The 21,431-nt window shown below is 47.4% G+C and overlaps 1 protein-coding gene across 1 annotated transcript in view; it reads right to left on the reverse strand.

The window, feature by feature from the left end:
- Positions 1-342: 342 nt before the first annotated feature.
- The window catches only part of CCDC102A (coiled-coil domain containing 102A), a 39,063-nt gene continuing 17,974 nt past the window's right edge, over positions 343-21,431 (reverse strand). The window contains exons 3-10 of the mRNA XM_083625224.1: positions 17,498-17,724; positions 17,294-17,402; positions 15,596-15,712; positions 13,902-14,111; positions 12,009-12,179; positions 10,577-10,680; positions 1,912-3,076; positions 343-1,663 (exon numbers count right to left, since the gene is read on the reverse strand). Of these exons, the coding sequence (XP_083481350.1) occupies positions 2,950-3,076; positions 10,577-10,680; positions 12,009-12,179; positions 13,902-14,111; positions 15,596-15,712; positions 17,294-17,402; positions 17,498-17,724 (1,065 nt within the window). The 3' untranslated portion in view covers positions 343-1,663; positions 1,912-2,949. The remainder of the gene's footprint in view (positions 1,664-1,911; positions 3,077-10,576; positions 10,681-12,008; positions 12,180-13,901; positions 14,112-15,595; positions 15,713-17,293; positions 17,403-17,497; positions 17,725-21,431) is intronic.

A 21,431-nucleotide genomic window follows, 5' to 3' on the forward strand; every position in this document is an offset into this window, starting at 1 on the left:
AGTGGTCCCCTCCATTAGGGCAAATTGCTCAGAGTTGCAAAGCAAACTCCGAGGCTGGGGTTTTATGAGGTCTGGTGGTGCCTCATAATTGGTCCTCAAGGTCGGCTGACAGCATTGAGTCAGGCGGAGAGGCTTGTTTGGCAGCCTGCAGCAGCCAAATGACGCCACTGAGGGACACAGTCCAGCCTCCTTGTGAAAAAAACATAGTCCTGGGGCTCCATGGAAGTTCTGGGGTCTAGTTGCTGGGAACCCTGCTTTGAGAGATGGCAACACATGCACACACACACACCCTTTTATTCTCCAATATCCAACTCTCCCACTGAACTACACCTCGTACAGGCATTTAGTATAAACTCTGTTTTATTATTACAAAAGGTTGACTGAATGGTTGCCGTGCTGTTTGTAAATGATACCTGTCAGAGGCAGCTGTGGCCCCCTGAGCCTCGCCCGGCCCCCTCTCATCACATCGGGATCAGCTCAGTTAAATGAAGGGCCACTCACACTCTGCACCAAACAAATCCAAATTCTGCATTAAGGATGTCCGATTTAGAAACCCAAACCCACCAGCCTGAATTCCTAATGCAAACCACGGGCAGTTCCATGCACTTGATCGTTGGATTCTAGGAGTCAGCGTTGCAACCACAAAGTATTTGGAATTCTCGAGCATGGGATGAGGGAACACAGGAAGGGTCCAGAGATTTACAGGCTGGGAAGGAGGGAGCCAAGAAATGGGACCCATTCAGGTAAAGTCCAGTCCCACAAGTCCCCCTCAGTCCTTTTCTGCCTTGAGTTTGCCAAATGCAGCCCCAAGAGTTTGTTTAAAGGGTGGGTGGGGGAACAGATGGAGTTACATGGGAAATTTGACACCAGATGTCAAATTCCACGAAGGCATTACTATCCAGCAGGTCTCCGGGCCTAGAAGCTGAGATGGTCCCCACCTCTTTCAGAATTGCAGAGAAGGCAAAATTTCAGCAGGTGGGGGGTGAGCAGGCTCCCCCATTATTGCAGTCCACAATGCTATGGCAAGGGGCCTGCAGAACCTGTGAGTTACCAGGCTGAGCGCATCCCATCAGCCCATGTGTGGACACCCACCAGGGGCTCCATGTACTCCTGGTTCTGATACACAAACGGGTGGGTTGTCAAGCATCTCCCTGACCATCACACATGACTGATGGATGGTCTTCCGTTGGGTTGTGCTACCTTTTATAAGCAACCTTCTCACGATTTGAACTCATAAAAACACAAGAAGTGCCTGCTTTATTGGGTCATCTAGTCTGGTTCTCACAGTGGCCAACCAGATGCCTGAGTGGTAAACTCGAAAGCGGGGACCTGAGCACACGAGCCCTCTCCCCTCTTGTGGTTCCCAGTAACTGGCATTCAGAAGTATTGCTGCATCCAACCGTGGAGGCAGAGCATAGCCATTGACAGCCATCTCCTCCACCAATTTGTCTAATCCTCTTTTAAAGCCAACCAAGTTGGTGGCCATCACTGCATTTCCTGTGGGAGCAAGTTGCATAGTTTAACTCCACATACCCAGGAGCAGAATGCACATGAACTGGCAGAGGGCATTAGGCAGGAACTACTCAGAAATAGGGTGAGGGGCTGTTACTGCAATACTAATATTAATTAGCCTTCATATAGAGCTTTCAAGTCCTAAAAAGCGCTTCACATATACAGTGGTACCTTGGGTTACACACACTTCAGGTTACAGATGCTTCAGGTTACAGACTCCACTAACCCAGAAATAGTACCTCAGGTTAAGAACTTTGCTTCAGGATGAGAACAGAAATCGTGCTCCGGCGACGCAGCAGCAGCAGGAGGCCCCATTAGCTAAAGTGGTACCTCAGGTTAAGAACAGTTTCAGGTTAAGAACGGACCTCCGGAATGAATTAAGTTCTTAACCAGAGGTACCACTGTATTATCTCGCAATCCTTGCAACCCCAAAAGGCATGTGAGTGTTACCATCTCCATATTGTAGTTGCTGCATAGAATAAGAGAATTGGAAGCCTGCAGGTTTGTGGTAGAGGTTGTTGTAAATTTGGACTGGGGACCTTCCATGGCTATCTCAAGTTTTATAATACAAATCATATACAAATACATAAACACACGCACACACGCACACACGGCAGTCTGAGAGGATGAGATGCATCTTCAGGGGTGTCTCTCCCTATACCATCGGTCTCTTCCATCACCTTCCCACTAGATCTTTTATTCAATCATCAGTTCAACTCCTGAGACATGGAAGAACCACTTTGGCGGATGGACCTAAGAGATTTCAACAATGAGATTCCTCCGTCCAATGTGTTGATTCCCCACTCTGTATCACTCATTATATCCATCTATCTGGGTTGAGGTCAGAGGTATTGTGGTTAACTTCCAGAGGAGTGCTGTGTTTGCGGAAACCGTGTTGGTCAGCTGTGGAGAGGCATTAGCTGGACAGGAATTAAGGCCAGAGCAATGGAAGGGTTTGAACAAAAATCTAGTCCAATTCTCTGCAATGAAGGATTCTTTTGCCCAATGTGGGGCTTGAACCCACAGCCCTGAGATTAAGAGTCTCACGCTCTACTGACTGAGCTATCCCTCAGGTCTAGATGATTCTTGCTTTTTTTTAAAGTATCAGCAATGATTTATGGACTGGAGCTGTAGAGAAAGCGAGCCTTCCATAAAGTTTAGCAACTCCCTCCATGAAATCTCCCCAGGGCCTCTATTTAGCCCCCATCCTAGTCACCAAACCTTCTTGCTGTGGAGACCAGAACATGGAGGCCTGGCTTCCCCTTTCCCAAAGTCTTCCTCACAGCTTCACATTCGTTCTCCCTGGGGTTGGCAAAAGAAGAGGCCAAAGACCGTTCTGCCGCTCCAGTCACTTGTCCTAAGCCCACAGGCCATGCCCAGCTCCACCAGCATCTGGTGTCTCTGTCATAGCCTGGAGTGTCTCTCCAGTGGCAGCTGCTAAGGAACTTGGATCTGCAGGTCTTCGTCTTCATCCAGGTCGCTGTTGCCATCGCCAGGGTTGTCAGGGCCAAAGCGTGAACCGCGAATCTTCCCAAAAAGGGGGATGTTCTGCTGACGGCGAAGCCTGTCCCAGGAGAAACGAGATTTTTGGCTATTATTATTAAACAATGATTATTATTATTATTGGTGGTCGTGTTGCATTTGTGTCCTTCATTCCCATCACCTAGTGGCCTTCAATGTGATACAGTCAATAAAACAGAACAGCGACAGCATATTTCAGCTATCAAATGCTGGGGTAAAGAGGAATGTTTGAAGATAGCCCTATATGGGCTATTGGGCCATGCATCCCTTGCACTGGTGCTATGCTGCAACCATGTTCATGGTATGCGCTCCCAGGGGGAGCCCTCTGTGCATGCTTCTCTGTTCCACAGTATATATACAAGTGCAGGATGACCCCTGCCTAGGAATGTAACATCATCTTTGTTCTGAATTTAAGGTACATTCCCAAAGAGGAATTCTGTGTAACTCAACAGCTTGATTCAAGGAGGTTTGAACTGTAACTGGTCCAACAAGTACCGTTTTTTAAGCTCCCAGGGAATAAACCTTGGTCTGCCCTATACAATGAATGAAATGGCAGAACGGGTGGCGCTGTGGGTTAAACCACAGAGCCTAGGACTTGCCGATCAGAAGGTTGGCGGTTGGAATCCCCGCGACGGGGTGAGCTCCCGTTGCTCGGTCCCTGCTCCTGCCAACCTAGCAGTTCGAAAGCACGTCAAAGTGCAAGCAGATAAATAGGTACCGCTCCAGCGTGTGCTGCTCTGGTTCACCAGAAGCTGCTTAGTCATGCTGGCTGCATGACCCAGAAGCTGTACGCCGGCTCCCTCTGCCAGTAAAGAGAGATGAGCGCCGCAACCCCAGAGTCGGTCACGACTGGACCTAATGGTCAGGGGTCCCTTTACCTTTACCTTACAACAGATTGCATCGCTTTGAACTACAAGTAGGGGAATCACATTTTTAACGCTCCCCCGTTAAAAATCCTCTGCAAGTAGCAAAACAGTATAGCTGGCAAAAGGCCAGGATAGAACCATTCCTGTTGTGCTCATTTTTGATTTGCAGGGCATTTTTAATATAAAAGAACACTGTACAGAGTATAGAAATATGTGAGCCCTGCCCCCTCACCCCCTGCAGTCTGAAGTGGTAGCGCACGTTTGACTTCTTTTTCCTGCATGTGCAGATCAGCTCCCATGCCGGCAGATGGAAGCTGCAGTCCAAAATATCTGGAGGGCAGCAGGTTAAGAACACAAGTCGAGCCTGCTGGATCAGGCCCACCTAGTCCAGAATCCTGTTTGCACAGTGGCCAACCAGGTGCCCCAATGGGACACCTGCAAGTAGGACCCAAGCGTGAGAGCAACTCTCTCCTCCTGCGATTCCCAGCAAACTGTGGTCAGAGGCATTCAGAGACTGGGGAAGGCTGTGAAGGAGACTGAATAATTTATCGATTTCCAACCCCTCCTTTTGTTTTAGCTTAGATATTCAGCAAGAAACTAACCTTTCCCATTAAGGTCTATGAGATATAAATAAATCTATTCCCCCACCCCCAGCTACTACTTCATGTTTAAACTTCATCCAGCTAAGTGGGTGTTACATGCTGATAAAGGCAGATCTGGACAGACCGTCCCTCAGTGGCTCCAAGCAGCACTTAATAGACTTTTGATTAAAGCAAGCAAAGTTCACTCGAAACCCTTTTCAGATTCAGGGTGCTTAACCAACAGCACATTATTGTCTGGAAGCTTTTATCAAGGAGTGGGAAGGCAGACACGGGGGCCTGCGGGCTGAACTACAACATCTAACACCCCCGTATTCAGTAGTCCAATAATACGCTAATAATATAAACACCACCAGCAATTAGTTGTCTCACATAATTAGGGCTTTATGTGAGAATTGTTTATATTTGTACAATTCTTATTCTTTGTGTCTGCGTAGAAGAGAACTCTGACCCTTCCCATTTTACAACACAATAGGGAAAGAAAACCTCTCTGTTAGAACTGTTGCTAATCCTGCACCCGCCTTCCCCCTCCAAAAAAACCCCTTCTGCTACAAATCATGGCTGTTTAATACTGGTGGTGTGGTAGGTTGTAAACCAAAGAGAGAAGCAATTACCCAGATGTCCTTTTTAGACAGATGAGACAGTGGTGGAGGAAAGACTGGTGTTAACAAGTGGGTATTAAGGACACATTAGGTGCAGCACCTGTGTATATACAGTGAATCTGGGGAGGTTCACGAAAGGTAGTGTGGTGAGTTATGAATCAGGGAGCTCCTTGTTCGAATTCTGCCTCTGCCATGAATTCACTGGGTAGTTCTGGGCAGGTTGCCTTCCCTCTGTCTTCGGCTGTAATCCAAAACCTCTTTGTGCTGGTCTGGTGTTGGATTGGGTAGATGTGCCCCTCTAGCCAGTCCTGCCACCCTCTGCCAATGTGGAATTTCCTGTTCCAGACACTGAATGTGCAGGATCCTGCCTGGCAGCAGCCTGTGGAGATCCCTGGCTGTTGTAGACGAGGGTATAGGCTTGTGCCTTTGCAGCTGTGGATTCACCTGCCCCACACATGGTATCAGATGAGTGACAGGTAGCCATGGCCGTGGGGCTGGGAAACAGCCTTGTGGGCCAGATTAGAAGCTTGGTGAGGCCTAATTTGCCCGCAGGCCAGAGGGCCTCTGTGCCTGCTGTATAACCTAGGTCAAATTGCATGACAGTAGAGTTTTAAAAATAGGAATCACGAGTCTTGAAGGAAACATAGAGGTCTTTAAGATGCATCTAAAACTCACGCCTGCCTCTGCCCCTCGAACCACCCAGGGGAGGGCATTCCTAAGGGGCCAGTGGTGGTGCTACCACTGAGAAGGCCCACTAACAACCAGCGGATTTTAAACCACAGTCTGGTCTGCACTTGGGGAGACACTCCCTGTATTGGGTATCCCAGTTTCAAACTGCTTAGGGCTTTTCATGTCAACAGGAAGGCGTTGAGCCTGGCTTGGGAGCTAAGAGGCAGGCAGACTCATGACACTGCAGAGGGGTCCCAAGGCTCTGCTTTGGTGGGAGCGCGGAAAATGTTTGCTGCTATGAGCAATTGCTGGGACTGGTTTTGGAGGAGCGCACAGCTCCCGGAGACTGTAGCCGGTTCCTAGACAGCAGAGCAGCGTCTCAGCCCCTCTGCTCCCTTCCTAGGGGGCCTTGTTACCCTTCAGCCTCTCCAGTGAGGCATTCTCAGCACTGTCAGCTCCCTGATCATCCCAGCATTAAATTCCACCCATGGAAATTTATGTGCTGGATTTCCCATCTGAAGCCACGCAGGAGCTCGCAAGGAGGACGCCGCTCCGATAATTCTCTAGGTGCGGCAGCCTCTGACTCCAGTTGCTTTTTACTGGAAAAAGGCATGAATTATTTAAGGAAAGAGGGTGGTGGGCTCGGCGAGGGAGGGGGAGGGAAGGCTCCATTATTCTCGTATGATTTAATGCCAACCTCCCCAATAAAAAGGAGGAGATAAAAATCATCGCTTTCTTTCCTTTCTTTCTTTTAGAGCTCAGCTGCCTCCTCAAAAGCTCTTTGGATTGAGCAGAATCGATTTGTCTGGCAGGCAACCCAGTGTTTTATTGCTAGAGAAACATGCATGCATTTTATTTTTTTTTAAAAAAACTTTTTAAAGGCAATAAAATGAAAGTATCTCTTAAAGGTGCTTCACTTAGCATGCCATGGGCCCTCTGACCCTCATCCTTCCATGTTTCTAGATCTCCTTGAGGAAGTGGGTGGCGCCCTTGAGACCCCTTTCTCTCCCTCTTGCTGTTCATCATTCCCACGCAAGGCCCTCCACACCCTCTAGTGGAAGAGGAGAGCATGCGCAAGGGGCCTCTGCCACTCACCTTCCGAGTCCTGCTGGTCCAGTGTTTCCAGTTCCTTGGCAACATTCCACTCTTGTAAACGTCTATCAAGTCTCCTTCATTGCCTAACCTCTTGAGGGAAGGAGCTCCAACTCTTTGATCATTTACTGTATCTCCCCTCGCTCTACCAACCCATTTTTTAAAAAAGAACTTGTTGAGAACCCCACAGATTCCATACCATCCAACTTTTTCTAACGCAAAACTGGGTCTTCCGGGATGTGCTCTTGGGTGAGTCACTTGACCCGGATCTCACTCTCATCTTTCCCACCCCCAAAGCACTTTGTGGGGGGGGGGGGGCAAGATCTCTCGCAGCCCTGGAAAAAGCACTTTTTCGGGGCAAGAGCACAGTGCGAGATCACGGCACCTGAAACGGCTGCCGAGATCTTGCATGAAAAAATGGGCTGTCCTGTTCCCCCCCAGGGCACTTGGAAGGAATGAGATCCCTGCAATTCAGAAGACAGGAGCTCATTTTGGCCTTTGTAAGAGATGACACAACCTTGATGGCAGAAAGTGAGGAGGAAGTAAAGAACCTTTTAATGAGGGTGGAAGGGGAGAGTGCAAAATATGGACTGAAGCTCAACATCAAAAAAACGAAGATCATGGCCACTGGTCCCATCACCTCCTGGCAAATAGAAGGGGAAGAAATGGAGGCACTGAGAGGTTCTACTTTCTTGGGCTCCATGATCACTGCAGATGGTGACAGCAGCCACGAAATTAAAAGACGCCTGCTTCTTGGGAGAAAAGCAATGACAAACCTAGACAGCATCTTAAAAAGCAGAGATGTCACCTTGCTGACCAAGGTCTGTATAGTTAAAGCCATAGTTTTCCCAGTAGTGATGTATGGAAGTGAGAGCTGGACCATAAAGAAGGCTGATCACCGAAGAATTGATGCTTTTGAATTATGGTGCTGAAGGAGACTCGAGAGTCCCATGGACTGCAAGAAGATCAAACCTATCCATTCTTAAAGAAATCAACCCTGAGTGCTCACTGGAAGGACAGATCGTGAAGCTGAGGCTCCAATACTTTGGCCACCTCATGAGAAGAGAAGACTCCCTGGAAAAGACCCTGATGTTGGGAAAGATGGAGGGCACAAGGAGAAGGGGACGACAGAGGACGAGATGGTTGGACAGTGTTCTCAAAGCTACCAGCATGAGTTTGACCAGACTACGGAAGGCAGTGGAAGACAGGAGTGCCTGGCGTGCTCTGGCCCATGGGGTCATGAAGAGTCGGACACGACTAAAGGACTAAACAACAACAACAAAGAAAACCTGCAGGATCAGGCCAAAGGGTCCCTGAGTATCATCTTGTCCAATTCACTCTGCTCCCTCCTCTCCCTCTGACCACTCGTCCTTGTCCCCCCCGGGCTCTGAGCCTTCTTCCCTTGGAGTTTCCTCAGCTGGTTCTTCCCACCATTCCTCTGCGTCCAACCAGTCTATGATTTCTTCTATGCAAAGTAAAACTGATGAGCAATGCTGGGTCTGTGAGCCCTTTACCAGTCTTGGGGGCACAGGATAATGCCCAAGTCTGCCAACCTCTGAAGCCAGCCCCAGACTTCCAGGCTGGCACCTGCAAACAAGCCCTGCTCACGTTTGTTCCCTCTTTTAAGTGGGGCGAAATACGAGCATCTGAAAATCAAGCGGCTTTCCCCTGCCTTTAGTCACGTATTTTTTGTTTCACAACCAGTGGCAGGGCTAAGCTGATTGCAGAAGCGGCTGCAGCTGTCATTGAGGGCGGTGGTGCCGGGGGAATGTTTTTAAGGGCACTGGGGAATCGGCACACCCTAGTATCCACAGGGAGATTGCAAGGGACCCCGGGGTTGGAACTGACTCAGTGCATTTGACAAGGCCCTAACCGCATGGGTTAAAGGATTGAGTTCCCCTCACATTTAACCTCCCAACCTGCCTCCAGCGAACATGACAGAGAGAAATGGGGCGAGGGTGACCGAAAGCCACCCTCCAGGCTCTGTAGCATCCATCACTGTTCTCTGCTGATCAGGCACGACATTCCTTCCCCCCTCCCACCCTCTCATCCGCAGCCCGCGGCTGACAGGTAAGCTGCTGAGAAACGGATGGCTGCAATTTGAAGAGTTCCCCTTGATGCTCTCCTCCAATTTATCAATGAGATCATTCTCCCACCTGGCTCCCCTCCCCACCCCCTTTCAACCCTTTGATGCAACCTTCCTTTCCTGGAAAGGACTCCCGCTTCTGCAAAGCCTCCAGGGAGACAACAGTTCGTCCAATTAGTCTTCGAACAGCGCTTAAGAGCTAACGCCCCAGCACTCACTCTCGTTTGCAGTCTAAATTAACCCACAGCTGATTTGCATGTTCTCTTGTGCTCGCAAACTACCAGGAGTTGGTTCAGGAGGATGTTTTTTTTAAAAAGGCAAAGATTTCAACTTCAGCGTCTGGTGGGGAAGGAAAACTAGGAACTGGAGGATGTGTGGAACAAATCCGGGAAGGGAGTTAAAAGGCAAAGGATGCTAGTCTGGTTGTTAAAGTTTCAGACTAGGATCTGGGTTCAAATCCCCACTCGGCCATGAAATTCACTGGGTTGCCTTGGGCCAGTCATGCGCTCTCAGCCTAACCTACCTCACAGGGTTGTTGTGAGGTTGAAATGCGTAGGAGGAGAACTGTGAGCTCTTTGGAGGAAAGAAGGTGGGATACAAATGTAAGTAATAATAATGCAGCCGTCTGCAACAGACTGTCCTTCAGATGCTTTGGACTGCAGCTCCCATCAACCCCAGCCAGCTGATGTAATCCAAAACATCTGGAGGGCACCTGGTTAGAGAAAGCTGTGTAAAGCCATCAGAGGCAAGGAGAGAGCAGAGCTGAGACAGCCACGGATCCACTGGATCCTAAACTGGTTCAGTGAGCAAGAGGTTGTATTGGGGTCTGCTTGGTGTGCCTGACGGAGGTTAGGATTGTACTTGCAGCCACCTAAAGCAGTTTGCTAATCCAGGAAGTCTGCGTTTCTGTTGTCCATTAATTCTGCCTTTATGGATCACCCTGTTTCCAGCCCTGGATTATGCAATCTGAACCACAGCATGCAACGAACAGAGAGCAAGCGCATCAGAGAGCAGAGAGAAAAGTGCAGGGAGAACAAATAGCCAAAGACCACTCAAGTAAGTGAGCCAAGCTAGATGCTGCAGAAGAAAGCCACCCCTGCCTCCAGGCACACAGGAAGAAGGTGCCACTCGATTTCTCTACCTTGGGCATACCCAAATGAAGAAGATGTGATGCATGTCCAGCAATAAATTATTTTGAATTGTCTCTGCAGCAGCTTCCTAAAGAGGCAAGCCTTTCTAAAACACTGAAAAGTGGCATGCCTCTTCAAGAGCTGCTGCAGAAAAAAACTCAAAAGAAAAACCGGCTGCGTACGCAGCACCTTTACTCGTTCACAGATGAATACTTTGGGTTTTGCAACCGGTTGTACCACCTGATGTCACAGTCATCAAACAACGAATGTGTATGTGTAAAATAAACAGCCCACCCTGCAAAAGCGGAAGACAACTTTGCAGGGATGGAATTTCATTCCCCCGCCCCAAATATTCTGCCTCTAAATACACCAATCCCCAAGTACTGTAGATCCACCGCTTGCTTTATCATGCCCGTCACATTGTTCCAGTCCCTTTTCCTCCATCCCTGAGCTCATCTCATCTCTCACCTTCCCTAGCCTGATCTTTGCTTCCCCCTACCTGGACTGCAGGTGCTCCAGCTGAACTTGGAGGTTCTCACTTTGCTCTGTTTGCTCATCAAGCGACCTCTGCAATTTCCGTGCCTGGTTGTGGGCCTCGTCAAGCTGCAGAGCAGACAGAAACACAAGACAAGTGAGGGCAGCAACCCAGTCGGGGAAGGTGGAGTTGAACCCTCACCACCAACACGCTTTTTGCCTTATTGTTAGCCAGACACCAGCAGCCAAGTCTTAAGTTGGATGCTAGAATCAGCAGCACACAAGCCATAGTGGTAATTTACACACACCTTGTGTGCAGTTTGATCTTGCTCTGACACAGCTCTCGCTCCCAAAGAGGCAATCAGCTGTTTGGTTTTGAAATACTGCTTGCCTCTTCAGAAGCGGTAGCTCGTGCATGGGTAATTCAAATGCATTTTGGGCTCAACACACAGTGTCCTCTAACACAAGTACATTGTTTTTTGGGGGACTGGGGTTCCAGGAAAGGTCCAATCCATCTTCACTTATCTCCATACCTTGCAACAAGGTCAGTACCAAGCAGAATGCAGAACCCTGCTGCCACATCTGCCAGCCTGCTGGTTCCTTGATATCCTCCCCTCCCATCATCCTTGCAGTTCCAGGCAGCCAGCAAAAAGCAGAAGGGATTACCAAACTGCGAGGCTGTGTTTGGATTAGTTGTGGGTCACCAAGCTGTGCAAGCCCAGCTTGCGATAAAACAGCCATGCAGACAAATGGGCAGTAGGAAAAGCCAAGAATTGTTTTTGACTCTCATATGACTTTTCACAATTGGGCATATACTGAGCCCGATCACTGGTATATTTTTGCTCTGGCTGGTAGCCCTAACCCTGAGATCTCAGACAGAGGACCCTTCCCCAGCCATAGCTGGAGACGTCAGGGATTGAACCTGGGACCTTTCACATGCAAAAGCACACGCTCTACCACTGAGCCAAGCCCTTCTCCACACAGATCATGCTAAATGTGGCATACAAAGGCACATAACTGCATCACTTTGAGAGCTGTAATCCAGAACATCTGGAGGGGACACCCAGGCTGGGGAAGGATGATTTCTACCAATCCAGCTACCCAAACTGAGGGTAACCCTAAGCAAATCACTTCCCTGGGCTCGTGAGGTAATAGACATTATCTTAAATATGCCAGGCTCCATAGGAAAGCCATGCCCTGAATGGTACCCATATTTGAGCAAGGAGGAACTGATGCTGCTGTGTTACTGTTGAAATATGCAGGCCTGTCCAGATGAAACAGCCTGTGCTGTCATCATATAGGGACAACAGCAGGAGGAGGAGGTGGGTGGGGAGTTGAGTGAAAGGACAGAAGCAGGTCCCAAACCATCCTGAAACAGTGAGCACCTGTTCCCCAGAGTAGAAGCTGCTGCAAAGTCATGGAAAGGGGACACAAGTGTGGAAGGTCCAAAGGGTTACCTCGTCCTCCGCTTGGGCCAGCTCCTTCTTGAGCTCCTCGACTCGCAGGCGCAGCTTCTTCACCTCGCCCTCGTGCTGCTCCACCCGGCGGTTCGCGTGGGCCAGCTCGGCCATCTTCTCCTGGCACTGTTTCTTCAGCTTGGCATGGACATGCTTCAGATCTGCCAGTTCCTGTGGGAGGGAACGGCGGTGAGGGAGTACTCAACCTTCTCCGAGAAAGGAAGCCTGCTGCTTAGGGTGTGTTTTGCATGTGCTACAAAAAATAGCGCCACTTTGCCTAGTCCCCCACCCCCCACCCTGTATTTTAAAGGGAAAAGTGGTGGTTTCTACTCTTGTGCCACCTTCAAAGAGGACGTGCAATTTGTGTGTTTCATTCTTAAGGATCTCTGAGCATCACCCCCCAAACTATCAGTATTTTGCAAGAGGAATTTAATTGCATACTGGAAATACGAGTTTGTTTTTGCAGTTAGGGAAGTGATGAGGAAATGCATTAAAAAGCATGGGATAACCATCGATTGATTAGAAGAGGTGTAACCTTTCTGCAAACAAATTCAACCGAAAGTGCCAATATTGTATAGTGGTACCTCGGGTTACAAACGTTTCAGGTTACAGACGCTTCAGGTTACAGACTCCACTAACCCAGAAATAGTACCTTGGGTTAAGAACTTTGCTTCAGGATGAGAACAGAAATTGCACGGCGGCGGCACAGCAGCAGCGGGAGGCCCCATTAGCTAAAGTGGTACCTCAGGTTAAGAACAGTTTCATGTTAAGAACGGACCTGCAGAACGAATTAAGTTCTTAACCCGAGGTACCACTGTATAAACCTCTGTGCAAGCTTTGTGAAATTAAATCTGGACAAATGCTCAATAAACAGGTCATCTGGAGGAGTCCTGAGTGTCTCTTACCAAGTTCCTATTCTGCACAGAAAACAACAACCAAAGTCTGTGGCAACTTAAAAGATGAACAGATTTAATGAGGCACCTGTTTATGCCACAAGACTCTTGTGTCAGCTTTTCTCCAGAGATGTTTAGGGTTGCAACTCCCATCGGTCTCATTCAGTGCTACGGATGGGAATTTTAGTGCAAAGCATCTCTGGAGGGCAGAGGCCTGAGGAAGGCTGCTCTATATTGTTTTTGCTGCAACAGAGTAAGGCAGCAGCCCTGTGGAAATTACTTTGAATTGGTCTTCTATCTCTATCTCTGCAAATGGAAAGGGTTGGCTGCCCCCTGGTGTTGACTGTCAGAAAGCAACCTTTGATGCGCCTCTTAAAATAAACCCCATCAGCCTTCATAGAATCATAGAATTGTAGAGTTGGAAGGGACCACAAGGGTCATCTAGTCCAACCCCCCTGCAATGCAGGAATCTTTTTGTCAAGTGTGGGACTTGAATCCACAACTCTGAGATGAAGAGTCTCATGCTCTACTTGGCTTGGCCCCTCTTGGAGTGTTTCTGCCTGGCTGAAATATGTCTCTGAACTCCGATAATATTCTTCCTTGTCTGGATGGAGAACAGAAATGTGTGTGTGTGTGTAGAAGTACAAAACTCTTTAGAAAAAATACCTGGCATGGAGAAGGAAATAAAAACAGCCCAGTGAGCTGTCCAGCATGCCCAGGGGGCAGCAGAATACTGACTTGCGTGTGAAATAGAACGGATTGGAGTATCCTGGAAGAACACATAGCTGACGGGCTGGAACACAGGACAGGAGAGCTCCCTGCTGCAGTGCTTTGGAGTGGGTCCCAGTTATTTATTTAGGAACGTCACAGCTGAGTAAAGCAGCAGTGAGATCAGCTTCTTGCAGTGTCCAAAGGTCAGCTTTGACAAGTGAGGTTCCCTGAGGTCTGAAATACCACCTTCCGCCCCCAGGGTGATCTCCCTCCCTTAAGCTTATGTCACCTTGTTCTTCTCAAACAGCTCCGCTTGGATGGTCTTGAAATCGGTGTCGAGGGCGCTCACCGTCTGCCTCCTCTTCCGGGCCAGAACCTCCTCCACATCCTCAATCTGCGCCCGCAGCTTCTTGTTCTCTCGCTCCAGATTAAGCTTCTCTGTCTCCAGGCGCTCGCGCTTGCCCCATTCCGCCGCGTTCTCGGCCTGGAGCCGCTCCATCTTTGGGGAAAGGAGGGTGTAAGGGGATCAGTCTTGCTGCTGGAAAGATGTCTGTGGGAACCAGCTTCCCCATTATTAAATTTGCTAGTCACTCTTTTTCTTTTTTCGCCACGGTGACTCAATGAGACGCACAAAACGAACCAAACATACGTAACATTAAAACCAAGGAGAAAAATACATTAGAAAAATCCCACCCATTCTAAGAGGACATAGATAATTAAAAGCCAAAGGCCTGGTTAAAAAAGGAATGTTTTCTCACGGTGCCTGAAGACATGTAACAATGGCGCCAAGAGAGACTTGCTGGACAGAGCATTCCACAAGCGGGAAGTCACCACTCAAAAGGCCCGTTCCTCATGTTGCCACCTTCCGGCCTTCTGTGGAGGGGGCACATGAAGAAGGGCTTCTTCAGATGATGACTGCAAGGTCCTGGTCAGTTCATTAGACTACCCATGGTGCATTAGTAGCCAGTTCAAAAGAGCAAGCTGAACATGCTGCCTGATGTCTCCAGATACCTGGGAGAACAGGAATGTCTTTGCCTGCCACCTAAAAGTGGACAATGCTGGCATTAGGTGGGCCTCCTTGGCAAGAATATTCCACAGCCAAGGGGCCACCAGTGAAAAGGTCTGTACTTTCACTGCCTGAACAGAACACGTACCAAAGAGGCTATAATTCTATATATAATCCAATAAAGCCATGTGTGATGTGCAAATCTGTGATGCTGCAAGGGTTACTGGGATGGACACAGGAAGCTTTCCAAGGGTGGAGACTTTGGTTCTACCTAGGCCAATGCTGGCTTAGAGAGCCGCTGCCAAGATCTTTTCCAGCTGAGCAATCAGAAATCTTCTGAAGCGGAGGTGCCAGGAAGTTAACCTGGGACCTTCTGTCTACAAAGGATGCTCCTCCACTACCCTTTCTGCGACTTTGCCATTTGGGGCAGCCCAATGTCTCAGTGACATCTCTTTCAAGCTGTGTGTGGACCAAAAAGGCAATTTAACACTGGCCGCCTGCAACCGAGTCTGAAGTCAAACACCACGGCAAACAAACAAATCACGACGTCTGCCTCAGAATTTGAACTCACATCTCCAGATGTCAAAAGGAACAAGTTTGAAAGCTTTTGTACTAGCAGAGCCACAAAAGAAATGTTTGGAGCTCAGTTTATTTATTTATTTATTATATTTATATGATGCCTTTTCCTCAAAAGAGTTCAAGGTGGTGTACATGGTCCTCTCCCTTCCCTATTTTCTCTTCACAACAACCCTGTGAGGTAGGCTAGGCAGGCTGAGAGGCACTGACTGGCCCGCCCAAGGTCATACCCAGTGAACTTCATGGCTGAGTAGGGATCTGAACCCTGGTCTCTCACGCTCTAGTCCGACACTCTAAGCACTACACCACACTTTAGGGGGGCAACTAAGTGAGCAATGGGGAAACACAAAGGACACTGCTGTTCTTGCAGGTTTCCAGGTCAACTTTCCCCTAATTCTCACCTCTGATCGCAACTCAGCTAATTTCTTGTCCATACTTGATCGAGCCCCCAGTTCGTCTTCCAGATCCTCAGAGATGCGCCCCAACTCGTCTTGGTGGATCTCCTTGAGAATGTTCAGCTGTAGACAGATTGAAAAGAGAAGTTGGAAATAACCTCTGGTGTCTGTGGGCAAAATCAATAGCAGCACTTTAAAGAGCCACATTAAGAGCAGGGGGATGCAGAGAGCTGCTGTGTTGATAAGAAAATATCCTGCCGTTCTCCGATATTTCAGAACCCCCCTGTGCTCATATTTATAATTTTTTCCCCACATTTTAAAAAGAATTTGCTTTAAAATGTAGATTTGCAGGAGTGGCTGCATGAGGGCACTTTCTCAAGAATGTTGACTCAGGAGAGGAGGATAGTAAAAAATCACCACTGACCGACTTGAAAGATGTTTGGGATTGCAATTCCCACCAGCCCAAAGTAGTCCAAAGTGCTTGGAAAGTGAAAAGCTGGGGTTGGGGGGTTGGTGGCTGTTCTAGCCATTGCAGCAGGAATGGGGAATCTGTGGCTCTCCGGATGTTCAACTCCATCCCCCATCACCCCTCACCACTGCCTGGGGTTGGGACTGACGAGAACCGGAGTCCAACAACACAGTCCAACAAGAGGGGCTTTGGGGAATTCTCTGCAAGCTTGGGGTCATACCTGTCTAACACCCAAAATCTAGGGCTCAGATAGGGGCTTGAGACATCTTGCCACCCTCACTGCCCTGTTGAAAAGCTGTGCCCCAAGAATCCCTGGGCTGCAACTTGCTTTATGGTCATCAATGAAAGCACCCCACTCCAAGCAGCCAGATGGGATTACACAGTCAGGCAGTCTTTAACTCAGAAGTACAGAACACAGAAAGTTACTCTGTCTTGAACTACACCTGGAGTGGCAGTCAGATGGGTGGCATATTATTATTATTATTATCATCATCATTCTCCACTCCTGTGCTTTCCAGAAACTAGTATTCAGACACATGGAGGCAGAGCGCAGTCATATCAATAGACTTCTTCTCTGTGAATTTGTTTGATCCTCTTTTATAGCCATCCAAGTGGGTGCTTGGTGACCATCACTGCCTCTTGTAATAATAATAATAATAATAATAATAATAATAATAATAATAATAATAATAAAAAAAAATACCCTGCTCATCTGGCTGGGTTTCCCTAGCCACTCTGGGTGGCTCCCAACAGAATATTATAAACACTTCTAAAAGTCAGATAGTTGTTTATTTCCTTGACATCTGATGGGAGGGCGTTCCACAGGATGGGTGCCACTACCAAGAAGGCCCTCTGTCTGGTTCCCTGTAACCTCATTTCTCGCAGTGAGGGAACCGCCAGAAGGCCCTTGGCGCTGGACCTCAGTGTCCGGGCTGAACGACGGGGGGTGGAGATGCTTCTTCAGGTATACTGGGCCGAGGCCATTTAGGGTCTAAAGGTCAGCACCAACACTTTGAATTGTGCTTGGAAATGTGGTGGGAGCCAATGTTGGTCTTTCAGAACCGGTGTTATGTGGTCTCAGCGGTCACTCCCAGTCACCAGTGTAGCTGCTGCCAGCTGGTATAGCAAGGCAATTCCTGTTTAGCTATGAGTTTCCTGCAGGGGACCGTGCCAGCCCTACCTAGAGATGCCCCTGAGGTCTGAACCTGGGGCCTTCTGCTACAGATCTTGCCCACCTGCTTCAACACCTCTTGCTTGTTCTTGTTCAGCTCCTCATACTTGACCTTCCACTGGCTCAGCTCCCCTTCCAGCTTCTCGATGTTCTTGCTGAGGGACAGCTTGTCCCTGAAAGAGACAACAACAACACAAAGGGCAAGGCTGAGGGCCGCACTCTGGGCGCTTCCTCAGCAAGCGAGGGGGGTGGCACAGGCAGCACTCACTCCCGCTCCTTGAGCAGCACTTTCTGGGATTCGTCCAGCCTCAGCTTCAGGGCCGTGATCTTGGTGGCGTCCTCCTCGATGACGGAGACGTCCTCCCAGAGCAGCCGGCTCCTCTCCTGCCGGGCGAAAGATGAGCGGACGCTGACCGTGCTCCGCTGGTCCCAGCACTCCTGCCCTTCTTGCTTGCTCTTCAGGAGGTTCTCCATCAGCTCAAACTCCTGCAGCGACTGCGGATAAGAAGAGGTCACAAATGCCAAAGTCAGGCCTGTCTACAGACTTATGGTATGCTCAGGTGTGGTCTGTTGTTCTGGCCAAGAAATTGACTTGCCAGGTCAGGGCAGCCAGAGGCAAGGCGAGTCCTTTATCCTTCTATAGCACATGCATCCCCAGGGTGAATAAAAATCAATGTTTTTTTAAAAAAAACAAGAACAACAAAACTGGATTTTTAAAATTTACATTGGATTTTTTTTTAAAATTTACATTGGATTTTAAAAATAAAATGCTTTTGGAGGAAAAATCTTTCTAAATATACTGTAGTTTTCTATTTAAGATACCTTTTAGTCCAAAGGCTATTCATCAGTAAATAAGGATTTGTTTTAAGTTTTTCATGTGTGCTAAAACTCATTCTAAGTTTTTTTTTTAAAAAATGTTTAACCACGTCAGTTAACAAACATGGGTACATATGCTATAATGTTATTGTTTTACTTAAATAAATTGTTTAAATTGTTATTACGGAAATGATTATATTTCCTTCCAATAAGGTGCAGCAGAAAAGTTGTCCAAATGTACACAGTTAACCTATTAAACCTCACAACAATTTCATAATTATCTGTCTATGTATTTCTAATAGTATAACCAAATCAGTAACTTTTGACATAACTGTAAAAACTACTCTGAAAATTTATTATTCCAAAATTAAAACCTTCATCTGGTTGTAAATATTAAGATTATACCAGCAAGAATGAGTCTTTCCTTAAAAAAAAGTTTTAAATCTAGTGACTTAAATCGTAATTTAAATCGATTTGATTTAAATCAAATAAATGCAATAAATGAGAGACTAGCTGCAAATGTAAGTTCCAATAAATGAGAGACTAGCTGCAATTGTTTTCTGCTCACTGTGTTTTAAATTATGTTTATTATATGTGAAAAAGCAATAAAATGCTTTTTTGAAATGACAAAGTCACGCAGGGCTTGACAGCTGATTACCAGAGTGCAGGTTTCGACTCCCACTCTCACCCTACCCTGAGGACAACCCTGGATTACAGCTAAGCCTGTGGGTGGCTTGGCAGCAACCCTGGCCAGGAATGCACCACTAACTCCAGGGTTGGAACATCAGAGCTCGCTCTCCTCAGGGAAAAGCTGCTTCTCCCTCTCTGAGAGAAGTGAGCGGAACTTGTTTTAGTCCTCCAAATCAATGAGCTCTGGAAAAGCGAGGCTTGCATAGAAGGATTTCTGCTCTAGACATGCACAGCAAGGTGAAACACACAAGTAAAACAGGATATGGGCAGATATTAATGATCACTTCATGATCTTATAATGGCTTTTACTTAGTTGGCGGTTTATAAACAAAGCAAAACAATGTGCATGGGAGAAACTGGAGGGGGCTATTATGATTTTTCTAGTGAATGTTGCCAGTTGCCAGGAAATTCACTAACTAATGTTATGCTAGTGCGGCCTCTGCCAACCTGGTGCCCTCCAGATGTTTTGGACTACAGTTGCCATCAGCCCCAGTCAGCTCTGCCAAAAGAACTATAAGACACCAGGTTGGCAAAGGCCATTCTAGCATGTTCTACATGCTGCAGTGTATTCTTTAGGTATATGTTTATTGTTGGAAAGTGACATACATACAAACAAACTGACAGTGCCGATCAGATCAGGGGCCATTAGTTATCTATAATTTCTCATGTAAAACACACAAAAAGCATTTGCTTGCAAGCAGCTGCTCCTGTGCTATTGGCTGAACTGCTGTGATGTCACAGAATATTCATGAACATTCTATCTGCAAAGAAGGAATCATTGAACTTGAAAGTGTTTAAATTCTGTAAAGGAATAAAAGTTTGCTAGGAGGGAAAACTTAACACAGAATCTATGTGCTGCATAGGGGACTGAGAGGAGGAGGGGGAAGGGAGAAGCTCTATTCAAGACTCACAGTCACATGTTGGGATGGGATGGCAACTCCAAACCGTGGTTTCAAGGACAGGAAATGAGCCACGGTTTCCCTTGCGCCCTTTTCCTCTCTCTCCAGCACACCTTCATTTTCAATTTATCATAAAACATAATTTGCCATGGAGAATGTCTGAAGCTCAGTAGCAGTGCATCTGCTTTGCATGCAGAAGGTTCCAGGTTCAATCCTTGGTTATCTCCAGGGAAGGCTGGGAGAGACCCCTGCCTTAAACTGTAGAGAGCTCCTGCCAGTCTGTGTAGTCAACACTGAGCTAGACAGATCAATCATTTTGACTGAATAAGGCAAAATAAGCTTCTTATATAAGCTTCCTGTGTCCCTGCATCTGAATCAACCATGGTTTCCAATGTCCTCCAAACTGGAATTGAAATCCCATCTCAAACCATGGTTTGCAATTCAGATTTGCAAGTGCAACTGATAATTACAGATTTGGACATCATGGCAATCGGAACAAAACAATGGCGAGTGAAGCTGTGCAAGAAAGAAAGAGAACCTAAGGATTATTTCTGGTATTTCACACAATGACTGGAGGATTGCCTGAACTAAGCAATTTACTCAGTGAAACCTGCCAAATTGTCATCTAAGAGTGTTTAGTATAAATATAACGAAATGCAAAGGTGAATGAGTTGCCCATTAGCCCTGATTGCAACTCTCTGCCCAAAGTGCTGTGCTTGGCCAGTAAAGCCAAGACACCATCATCCTAGAGCACAGGCAACAGGGAGGAGTTTAGCAAATTGTAACTACTCTGAAGACGATGAATTGCTCTACCCTCTATATTCTGCATATGTGAAATTATCTTCTCAGCCATCAGTTCCTATCGGCCTCTGCCTTTGAGTCCAAGCAATTTCCTTTTGATGTGCACCAGCTGGCTCTTTATGGGAGCCAAAATTCCCATCCCTGCACTTTCTCACAGCAAAACGCCTCATTATTTTGCATTTCAGTTGCTTTGTAAAAGCCTCCTCATCCCCCCAAAAATATTCAGTTTTGGGGGGAGGGAACAAAAAGGCCAGAGAGACGTTCAAGGCAAGCAATTCAAGGCACGGCATGCAGAAATGAGCAAAAGACAAATGAGGGTCTGCAAAGACCTTTCGCTGGCTTTCTGTGAAAATGCTGGGTTTTTAGAACCCCCAAATAAATTTGTACACACACAAAAATGTCTTGCTCTACTTGCTTGTATTTCAGTAAATCAAGATATAAAACAGGAAAAGTATATGGATACCAGAAGTTGGTGTGGCTTGTTGTGCTAAACAAGAGGAAGTAAACTGACAGGTTAAATGACTGCTGACAATTATCCTGGCTGGCCCCACTTCCCATGCGACCTCCTCAAGGCCTCCCTGTCATGCATGGAGAAGATTGCCACCTTTTAAAACAGCCCTTGCACCTTAAATATGCAGAGTGGAGTTAACTGGAGCTGTTCCTGGCACTGAAATAACTGGTGCGAAAAGCTCCACCTGTTCAAGTTCTGAATTCCAGGCTGCTCTTATTTACTGAGAATTGCTCACAAGGAACTTTGGCAAGGTTGTGCAGTTGAAACTTTGCACTTGCTTGGTGCAATTACTGGGGCATGAGATAAACACACAGGCCTATCCCCTAGCCCTACAATGGCCGTTCTCCCCTATAAGTAAATAAGTCATCTCTTTCTTCAGAACCATGAGGTCTGGAACCTTGATTTGTTTTCAGTGGAAGGGCTGCAGTTCAGGGACAGAGCATCTTGCGCCATGTGCAAGAGGTCCCAGGTTCAACCCCAGTCAG

The sequence above is a fragment of the Podarcis filfolensis genome (genome assembly GCF_964270895.1).
Source record: "Podarcis filfolensis genome assembly, chromosome: 8".
NCBI classification, from domain to species: Eukaryota; Metazoa; Chordata; class Lepidosauria; order Squamata; family Lacertidae; genus Podarcis; species Podarcis filfolensis.